Here is an 11,384-nt window from a genome sequence, read left to right on the forward strand (position 1 = left end):
GCAATGGAATATTATGCAGCCACCAAAAGGAATGAAATCTTGTCATTTGCAACGACATGGATGGAACTAGAGGGTATTACGCTAAGTGAAATTAAGTCAATCAGAGAAAGACATGTATCATATGATCTCACTGATATAATCTCAGGAAACAAACTGAGGGTTGCTGGAGTGGTGGGGGTGGGAGGGATGGGGTGGCTGGGTGATGGACATTGGGGAGGGTATGTGCTATGGTGAACACTGTGAATTGTGTAAGACTGATGAATCACAGACCTGTACCTCTGAAACAAATAATACATTATATGTTAAAAAAAAAAAAAAAAAAGATAGCAGGAAGGGAAAAATGAAGGGGGGAAAATCAGAGGGGGAGGTGAACCATGAGAGACTATGGACTGAGAAACAAAGAGGGTTCTAGAAGGGAGGAGGATGGGAGGATGGGTTAGCCTGGTGATGGATATTAAAGAGGGCACGTTCTGCATGGAGCACTGGGTGTTATGCACAAACAATGAATCATGGAACACTACATCAAAAACTAATGATGTAATGTATGGTGATTAACATAACATAATAAAATAAAATTCTTTTAAAAAGTACCTTTAATAAATTTATTTCTATGCTTCTTTAAATAGTAAATAAATATAGATAAAACAAATCCAGAATATCATTGAATAACAACTAATCTTTCACTTCAAAACCTTCTTTGGACAAGTTAAAATACTTCTGCCCTTGAGCTTCTCAATCAGCTACCCTTGTCTAACCTGCAAAACTAAATAAGTAAATGCAATTTTTTAATGCGTTTGATGAGGAAAATGTTATTCAACTTAGAAAATCCTCAGTTAAATGAACACTAATTTAGATTCAGGGAAAAGAAAACAATCAATATACCCTGAAATCCAATACACACATGACAACGTTTTTTTGGTGTTAAAAAACAAAAAGTTCACCAATTAAACTTAATTACTTATTGAACCATGGGCAATACATTGAATTTATGATATAAACTGCATAATAAAAATCTTAGATTCTTTTTGATGGATATGTGCTTGGGAATTAGTGACTTAATCAGATGTTCTCTAGCATGAACTAAGCCAAACTAGCGCGAAACTTAAAGCACGTCTGGATTTGTAAAATACATACATTCATAGAAATAGTCTAACTTTCTGTTGCACTGGCTTTGCTGTGCTGTGTCCTAGTAATATGACAGCGTTAACAGAAAGAATCATGTTCAGGGGCTCTTCTCTTTAAGTCCCCGCATAATAGCCGTGGCTGATGGGTTTGGCCAAAATCCATGGCGGTGATGTTTCAGAAGACATCGCATTTCTTAGTTCAGGCAAAAGCCAAGCAGTAAATTAATGAGTAAGTTAACGTATATAAAAAGCACATTCTATTCTGTGGGAATGGATTCAGTAACATGACGAAGATGGGGTCAAAAACAACCATAGATATTTATTTCAGATGTTGTTTTTTAAGTGCCATAAATAAAGATAAAGATTAATGACTGAAATTATCTTAAATACAGACTCTGCTGCTGAGGGAGCTGTGAATCAAAAGTTCCTATGAATCAATACACTGATTAGGTCTTTCAGCTAAAATTGGGGAAGGTGTGTTTTTGGAAACACAATTTTCTATTTCTGCTATCCTGTGTTTACTGGTTGCACTAAATAAATAAGAAATGAGATGACATTTTTCTTAGCAGCACAAACAAGTTATGGGACTCCAGTAAATGCTCAGTGAAAGCACCGCCATAGGTCAGTAAGTGATTTCATTCTAGAAGCCATCACACATACAACCCAAATGAAGATGCCCGGGAAAGTAAACAAGTAGTGACTGACCTCTTGTTGCTGGAAGACGTCTGTGTATTTGCCCAGGCCCAGTTTGCTAAAGAGCTCAGGGAGGTCAGAGCCTTTGAAAGAGCTGTTCAAGTTACAGCCATTGCTTCCCGTCAGCGAAGAAATGCAGTCCATGTAATTGCTGCTGCTGAGATAGTGCTCCGCTGGAAGGCAAAGGAGAGACAGGCCTGCAGTGTAAATGCCCAGACACAAGATGGTTCAATAAAAAATTTTAGTCACTCAAATATTTTAGTTTTCATTGTTGGGCTGAACAGGGCAGGAGCTGCAGAAATACAGCAGCTCTTTACTGAAACACTGGCTTTTCATTAATGGAATGCTGGTTATGGCTTTCAGGGAGGCTCTTGTCATTAAGAAGCTACAGTTGGGAGGCCGCAACTCAGCAACAGTGCCTCTGTAGTTAATAATCATTAATCATATTCTCCCGGAGCATTCGGAAGCATTTGCTCTTTATAATTGATTTGATGTGAATTAAATGAGAAATTGGAAGAAAGATGATCCCTGGGATACAATAAAGGTATGGAAAGTTACTCTAAGTCCAGGCTCCTTTTGGAAAGCAGGATGGCCCACTGTATCCACACCTGTGCTTTCCTGCTGTCAAAGGAATTGTAGGATATTGCAACATGTAAATCTCATTCATTACAAAAATATAATTGGGCAGTTAGTTCACAAAACAGAGCACTTTTAAAATTAAGAGCAAATATGAAGGGTAAGAATGGTGTTGGAGTTTCTGGATTTAACTTATGACAGAAACGAATCTATCTCTTGAGAAAAATTCTAAGCCAGCAATGCTGAACTTGCCTTGACTCTGCGGCTGATTTGGTGGGCAAAGATTTCTTCAGGTTGTCTGTGGTTCTCAGTCCCAGTAACATGCACTGCTGGGTGATGGACTAGTGAGCCATGCCTAGTACTTGACCAGATACACAAACACTCTTCCAGAGATGCTTCGGAGAGCCCAGCACAGCTGTGTAGCCATCCCTACCTCCCTGACCAACAACTGGCTCTCATCCACGTGGGAATTCTTCCTCTCATACCGAAGTTGCAGCTTCAGGAAGGATTCCCAGACTGATGCAGGCAGAGGGCGCTCACCTAGCTAATTAGATACATCAAATCTCCTTTGGTCAAATCTAAGAATCCTGTTCTGCACTGTTTTGTGTGCCACTAATCACTTTCTCTGGCCATTTCATCTCCCAATTGAGAGTATATATACTTTCTATATCTCAAGTGGAAGGAATTTCCTGATCAAGTTTCTCTTTCTCTTAAAAACAGAGAACTGGCTGGCTCAGTTGGTGGAGCATGTGACTCTTGGTCTTGGGGTCATGAGTTCAAGCCCCACAATGGGTATGGAGCCTACTTAGAACTTTTAAAAAGTACATATTAAAAAAAACAGATGATTTATCTCTTGTGGAGAGAAAGTATAGAGAAAAGGGCCCAGATCAAGCCCTGCAGACCCCCAGCACTTAAAGGTAAGGACCCAAAGTCATCAACCCATTGAGGTGCTAGGTTGAGGCTGACACGAAGCAGAGTGTGAAGAGCACACGGGAGGAACTGCTGGAGTTGACAGTATGGAGGTTACTGGCAGGATGACCATATAATTTACTGTCCAAATGATATACATTTACGTTCTTTGCGAATAAAAGAGGGAGTTACTGCGAATCACACTGGAACAACTGGTGTAAACAGGGAAGTCTGAAGAAAACCTGGACATTGGTGATTTTGAAAAGGGTGTCAAGAAAAATGATCTAAAACTGTGCTGTTGAATATAGTAACCACTGGCCACACGTGGCGACTGAGTTCCTGAAATGTGGGTGGTGGGATAATGTTTGGTAAGATTATAAAATCTGCTCATACCAGATTTTGAAGACAGCACAAAAAAAGAATGTAAAATATCTCATAAAAATGTCTTTATATTGATTACGTGTTTAAATGATAATATTTTACGTATCATTGGGTTAAGCAAATACACTAGTAAAATGTGAAAAAGAAAAGATGTTTTAAAATATTCTTAGTGATATTATGGTACATAGCTTCTTTTATATTTCTTTTTATCTTAACTACTTGTAGTTTCTATATTCTGTTTTAAACTCCCTCTGCTCTTAAAACACCTAACAAAAGGCAACCAACTCTGTTTCCTTAATCATTCTTTCTTATTAATGAGTTCCCTATCTTAACTCTAATCCTGAACTTCAATGCAGCTAAGTTGTACAGTCGATTTTAATTATCCAGTGCTAAGTGAAGGGAAAGGAGATAGACAGAAAAAGAGAGGCACAAAACGAATTTATACTGAGCATTTCCAGCCCTAGATCTGCATCCAGCACCAGCCCGCCTCTCGGCTCCACGCTTGCGTAGTGGTGGGGCGCCCTGCCCGGACAAGTCTCCAGGCTACTACTGTCAGTATACTTGCAATATGTTTTCTTTTTTTTTTTTTTTTAAAGATTTTATTTATTTATTTGAGAGAGAGAATGAGAGAGAGCATGAGAGGGAAGAGGGTCAGAGGGAGAAGCAGACTCCCTGCTGAGCAGGGAGCCGGATGCGGGACTCGATCCAGGGACTCCAGGATCATGACCTGAGCCGAAGGCAGTTGCCCAACCAACTGAGCTACCCAGGCGCCCTGCAATATGTTTTCTTATTTTGACTTGGCTGACACCATGGCCGGCCTTTTCAAATCTGAGACTCTTGACAACATGGCCGACCTGACTGACGGTAACAACTGACGGTAGACCACGCCTACTACACTCGTTCAGATTGCCGTTCTTCAAGTATTCTTCAGATACTCCACGCTATGTGTTTCACGATTCCAGAGTCATCAAAAACCTTGAAAAAGGCCATTAGGGGCCTACCTTGTGATTACTATTGTCAATTCTCGTCTGCTTACCTATTTTATTTATACAGCCCAGAAGTGTGGGTGCTGTTACAGACAAAACCACTGGACTTGTTCTGAGTCTCAACCACATTTATTCAAAGTCAGAGCCTCTGTGCTTTAAACTCTTTTTTCTATTTATGCCAGTTCGGCTATATCTTGCCAGTTTAAAAAAATCAGATCTTGCCCTTCACCTTTAGTAGCTATCCACCGGGCAGACTTACTTCTATTTTCCAAGATGCTAATGTGATCACATTCGGCTCAACTCCTTTACATCGTCGTCTTTTCCTCATCATCTGGATGCTTGTGTGAGCGTGACTCATCCATACATTCATTCAACAAACATTTACTGAGCGCCTAGTAAGTGTCAGAACTGTTAGACACTTGGGAAGAAATAACAAACAAGGCGCAGCCTAACAGAATGCTCGGCACACGGGCACTTAGTAAGTGCTTGCTGAATGAATGAATGTGTTTCCTAGCTTGTAAAGCTCAAATTCTCCACAAGTATAAAAGTGTAAGTATAACAAGTGCTAAGGGAAAGCACAAAAGGCAGTGGAAGCAGAGAACTACGCTATCTACTTCACCTGGAAAAACAGGGAAGGCTTCACAGAGGAGGTGGCATATGATTATGCCAAATACTTGAAGGCAGGGGGTCCAGAGTTTATATTTGAACATCACCCTAAATCAAATAGACAAATTCTAGACTGATTATATCTAAAAGTATGATGAAAAGTCAAAGCTCACTTGATTTGTTTTGTTTACGTTTGGGGCTGCCAACAGAAGCTGCAAATTCACTAGGACTCGGGGGTCCTATTCCATTTCGGTCCCTCCAGTTATCAGATTCACTTCCACTTCCCAAGTGTTCACGACTGTTGGACCTCGAAAGGGACATTGATGAGCCCTGTAAATAATCAAAACCAGATGAGGACATATTTAATAAGGTAGGTTTCCTGAGATTTGAGGAGAAAAGAATCTACATTAGACCATCACCAATTACTTCTATTGTTAACCACTGCAGGTTCCCACACATGCTGATTCTCAGGAGTCTGTGGTACCTGTCTATATAGCCTCTGTCCTCCAACCACCAAGGACACCTGGTAATATACATAGTGAAGTCTTTCTCCTTCATTATCAGAGTGCCCAACAGAGTTCTGAGAGCCCCCAGTATAAAGACTTGCTCCTATAAGGTTTAGAGCAGTGAATACTGAGAGTCCTCCCTATTTCGGGGAACCACAAAACAAATCTTCCAGCTGGTATAGCAGAGATTCTCTACCTTGGATCACTTACGAAGGACAAATGGGAAGATGGTGTGGCTAGACCCAATGCTTTGACAGGAATAGAAGTGAGTCAGAGTGGAGAGAGGGCTGCCATCTCTTCCATGTGACCCTCATCCAAAGAATGATAGGGTCTTTCCAATAAATTACAAATACTTGAAAAAATTTACCTTTTTAAATTCCCTCCCAATAAAAATTTAAAAGATCTCAACGTTTGCACTGAACTTGCATTTATTTATTCATTTATTTAATCACTGGCACTTTTCTTTGTACTGTATCTATAGTATTCAAGTCAGGATTCTCTGATTTTCAAAGCAGTATGTTTGTTGGGCAATTCTAAGAGAATCTTTCACTATTCAGTAAATTCACATAATTCAGTCTCACAGCAGCATAACCACACCTTCCCTTTTTAACACTTTTTTCCTCAAGGCATCGTGACCACACTTCCCAGGCTACTCCCTGTAGCTTTGTAGGATCTTCTTCCCCTTTTCCACTCCAAATGTCACATTACCCTGGGCTTGGCCCTAGCATTCCTTCTCGTCTCTCTCTACACTTTCTCATTAAGTAATCTCAACCTCTTTCAGAGCTTAATGACAACCATGACTTCCAACTTTTTACCTCCAGATTTGACTTCCCTATTGAAATTTATAATCATGGAATTGCCAATCTGACATTCCATTTTACTGTCCTGTAGGCATTTTAAACTTAGAGTACTTGAAATTGAATTGTTGATTACTCATCCCCACTAGCTACATCCATACACACTCCTCCCCCAGAATTCCTACATCTCACCCAGAGCTTCTGAGTTGTTCTCGGCCCTCCTTCCCCCACCACATCAAATCCATCAACAAATTCTATTGATGTTATCTCTAAACATACCCCAAATCTACCCACTTCTCTCCATCTCCACAACTGTCACCTATTGCCTCCTTACGAACATTTTATTCTACTCTTGCCTCCCACCCCAATACCCATTTTCCATAAAGCAACTAGGTTGATTTTTTAAAAGCAAATTAGAACAAATGATACCTTCTGTATAGTCTTACAATGCTTTTCCAGTACTTTGCCATGGGCTGAGGTGCTCCCTAACTGATCCTCTGCCTCTCTAACTCTCAGCCTTCAACACTCCACCACCCTACCCAACTTCTGCTCCATGAACTTACCAGCTGGTTCTGACTTCAGGTGATCAAGGCCTATTACTGTTTCTCTAGATCTTCACAAGGCTGGGCCTTTCTTGTCATCTAGGTCTTAGCTTAAATGTCATCTGCTCATAAAGGCCTGCTATGACAACCTAATCTAAAGCAGTCTCTGTTTCATATTTATCAGGGATTTTTATTACCTAAAGACTTCTTGTTTATTTGTTTTGTATCTCTCTGTACACACCAAAAGAAAGTTCTCTCCATGAAACCAAGAACCTGGGTTCAAGCATTGTATCCTAAAATTGTGTCAAGAACACAAAAGGTGTTTAATAAATATTTGTGGAATTAATCTATAGATACCTTTTCCTACATCTATGGGATGCCCTTTGCTGACTTTTGGGAAGGGGCAGAGGGAAGGAAGGCTCCTGAGACCAAAGAAATGGTGTTTTCAGTTAAAACCATCTTTAATATTTTACTTCAAGATAAATCCAGTGTAGCAAAGGAAATAAGAATATGCTCAAAACTGGCAACTACCAGAAAAACGTCAATGAGATCATTACTGTAGTATTTATATGTTATTTAAAATTCTGCACCTAAACTCTTTTTGAGTATAAAAATACATTCATCTAAGATCTAAGCAGACTTAATGCACACAGCTCTATCAGACCTGGCTAAACATGGTGATTTCGAAAAACATTAAGTAAAACATAATCTTGTGATATCTATTAGTTCATTATCTACTCACTAATTTAAAGTATCACAAAGTGCAGCTCATCTCCATTCTTGGATTTGTAAGACTTAAAATAATCAGACAACCTTATTACTCTTAGTGGTGGGGAAATTAAAAACCATCTTTGATTCCCAATGCATGTTTTTATTTGCTTCAGAGAATATGCGGCAGAGATGGGTAGCAAACAGAAGGAAAATCCCAGACCTTTTGTAGTTCTGTTGATGTGACAGAGATATTGCGGGTCAAAGCAGCCTTTTGTTCAACCTTTTGTGCCTCAATGTTTGATCAAGTGGATAGGGTCATATTTTTGAGTCTTGGAGAAAACAAAAAAATGCCTCAAACTGCCTGCTTCTTATCTGAAGGAGCTCTTTGGAACAGGCTCATTTCTCAAAGCTGCCCTAAAACTGGAAACAACTGCTCAAGTCTAGCTTCTCAGAAATCTGAATAAGAAGCTCAAAGCATCAACTTCTTGCCTCAAGCAAGCTTCCTAGAGCAGGAAATTCTGTGTGCCTTGATCCCTGGAGCACTGAGTGAGCAGCCCACACCCATCAGAACCTATTGGCTAAACATGCTTCTTCGCATAGATCAGCATTCTACTTGTCCATTTGATTTTGTTTTGCTTTGTTTGGAAAAGAATAAGGAAAAATGAGTGTTTCTTGCCATCTTCTAATTTCAAAATATTAGTGCTGTAAGCAGAGATGTGGTTAATCCTTTAATAAAAATTTTTAAGTTCTCTCTGTTTTTCCCCAGGTCCTTCTGCATCCCACCCCGTCCCTATGTCCTAACCCAAAGAAGCAATCCTCACTGTTCAGTTTTTAAGCCCTCTGAGCTATAGCAGAATAAAGGGAAAGGCATGCATGTGCAGATAGCAACTGCTGGATAATATTAGATCTTACTATTGTAAGGGACCTTTCCATCCCCTTTCAATGGATTTGGGATGCATGGGGCAAAGGTTCAAGTCTTACACAACAGGGAAAATCTAGAATACCATTACCAAAGAAAGTGTGGTTATATCTTTTCATCAGCACTGTTGAAGGGGCTATAAATAAAAACAGGTTACATGGTGAAAGCCCATGCACTGATCTAGCTGCTCACACCCTCTCCCCCACCTTCCAGTGTGAACAGCTTGCTAGACATTAGCCAGGAAGGGGGAACAGGCTAGCCCAAGATAGCCAAAGCAAGAAAAGCCACAGGAGGGAGTTCAGCCATTGAGTTGGGACCCTGCACATCTCTGCCTCCAGAAAGTGGTCTATCCATCCTAGGACAGGGGCTGGAGCAGAAGAGTCTTTTAGGTTCTGAAATAATTTCTGCATCATCCTCCTAGTGTTACACCCCTTGAGAGCAATGTTTCTAGAAGGGTGTCAGCATCAGAATCATACTAGGCTTTCGCTGAAAATGTAGATTCTTGATTCTTCTCCTTATCTGATGAATGAGGTCCTGAAGGAAGTATGTGCATTTCTACCAAGCTCTCCAAAGTGAATCTTATATCTGTTAAGCTATGGCAACATGGTTCTAGATCATTTACTTACCACCTTTGCTATGTACCCTCTTGGGTTAAACCATTAATAAGAGAAGTATAAGGAAATTTTTAAAAAATAAACTCAAGTCCTTTCTGTAACACCTACTGCCATGACCTCAAGCAAGACACTTAACTGATCAGGGCCTGTCTTTCCTCACTGGGAGCTTGTAGCTCTGAATAAGCTTGTGGATGAAAATGCACCATATAAATCACAAAGAAATAAATTATGTGGTTTAAGATAATTGTTCTTAGCACAGTATGTGTTCATATAATACTCTGAGGCATTCCTTTGGATATAAAAAGCAAATCTAGTTTGAATGTGGACTAATACTTCCAGCAATAAGCTGACATATACATAATCTCAACTTTCAGCCAGTGCTTGGTTTTCTTCAGGGTAAAGTTCTCCATCTGAAAGAATAGTAGCTGCTCGATATTATGAGAACTTACCACACACTGGACACTTTCTTCCAGGTCATCCTCAAAACAACTCAAATTAGAAAACAGGTTCAGAGGGGAGAAGTCACTCCTCAGAGCGTCCATGTATCAGTGGTGGCTGTCAGACCCCACAGCCTGTTCACTTGACTGCTACATTATCAGAATGATAATCATTTCAACCGGTAATGCTGCTGGTCTTTGAGAACACAACTGAATTAGCATTTCTAGGGTAAAATATTTCATCTCTGAAACTACAGAAACACGATCAACCACATAACACTCCACTCTGCCAAAGGCAAGGGTGACTGAAACTGATGACCATAGGTGCATCAGCTAAAAGCCTAAGAATCAGCACAGCAGTTTTAAGGTCTCTGCCAACAAAAGGAAAGCTTATTCTCTCTCAGAGCTATAATGGCAGAAAGAGGAGTGTGCCTCCTAGAGCCTCAAAATTTTTCATAATGGTTCCTACATTCTAGCTCCTTGACAGTAACTTCAGTCTTTAAATACAGGCTGCCAGGTTGCTACTGTTAAGTCTGACAGTGAAATTCATAAGAGACTGTTCTTTTTAGTATTTTCTTTTATACTTAAAAACAATGGGAAAAAATTGCATGTTTGCTTTTGCCTTTCATGAACAGTCTAATTTATTACAAGGAAAATTGGTGGAGAAAAGAAGGTCAATCTACAATTGCTAGTTATTAGACTAACAATTATGAAACTCTTAAGCAGTATTTGTTTTCCAGCCTACAGTGTTCTGGTTGAACACTGTGATTCTTGGATTGATGATTTTTATGCACGTTTGGGTTTGTATACTCTCCCCAGTACTAAGTGTGCATGTGTGTGCTCTAATTCCGCCCCAACTCACAAAAGGCTTACAGCCAAAATCTGATACTGTCAGACTGAAAAGGCCTTGCTTAGCAAGTCACATGCAGCCTGGCTGAGATGTATGGAACGCTGGATCCTTTCCCCATACAGCAAGGATGCCAGCTTCCCAGTCGCACCCTGAGCAGTGCAGCCAACATCTGGGAAACATAAAACTTTGGAGCTCTTGTTTATGATACTTCCTGCTGTGTTCCTGGCACATGTGAACATGCTAAATTTTTAACTCATATCTGAAAACTTATTTTTGTTGAGTATTTTCCTTTTCTCCCTTATAGTGGTTCTGCTAGTGAGTGATACCCTTAAATAAAGGGATTCTTTATACATTTTTATGGAATATTACATCTGTCCTTTGCTTAATCTCAGCCCTGTTCTATCATTTGTGACACTCTCCCCCTAACAAAAACACATTTATCCAAATTTACAACTCTTTAACAGCTGATCAACAACTTTGAGAGAAGCTACATAAAGACCATAATATATTAGATTGTGTCAATTTGATAGCAATATGTTTACAGGAACAGAAATTAAAACATATCACCATTAACAACTTTTCCTTATGTAAATAAAGAATGGTACCTCTCGTTTGCTGAGAGAACAGGCAGGAAGAATGGGTAAGGCGTGACACTACAAACCTCAAAAGTGGTTGTCATTGTGGGCTTATAGGACACATGGTTGGCCCTTCTCAGCTCCTTTATAGTTTCAGC

The 11,384-nt window shown here is 39.9% G+C and overlaps 1 protein-coding gene across 1 annotated transcript in view; it reads right to left on the reverse strand.

Moving 5' to 3' along the window:
• Positions 1–11,384, reverse strand: part of BICC1 (BicC family RNA binding protein 1) — a 246,719-nt gene that overhangs the window by 9,677 nt on the left and 225,658 nt on the right. The window contains exons 16-18 of the mRNA XM_081823106.1: positions 11,313–11,383; positions 5,449–5,605; positions 1,830–1,990 (exon numbers count right to left, since the gene is read on the reverse strand). Coding sequence (XP_081679232.1) covers positions 1,830–1,990; positions 5,449–5,605; positions 11,313–11,383 — 389 coding nt within the window. The remainder of the gene's footprint in view (positions 1–1,829; positions 1,991–5,448; positions 5,606–11,312; position 11,384) is intronic.

Source organism: Leptonychotes weddellii, chromosome 6, assembly GCF_054177405.1.
Source record: "Leptonychotes weddellii isolate Sample4059 chromosome 6, ASM5417740v2, whole genome shotgun sequence".
Classification (NCBI taxonomy): Eukaryota; Metazoa; Chordata; class Mammalia; order Carnivora; family Phocidae; genus Leptonychotes; species Leptonychotes weddellii.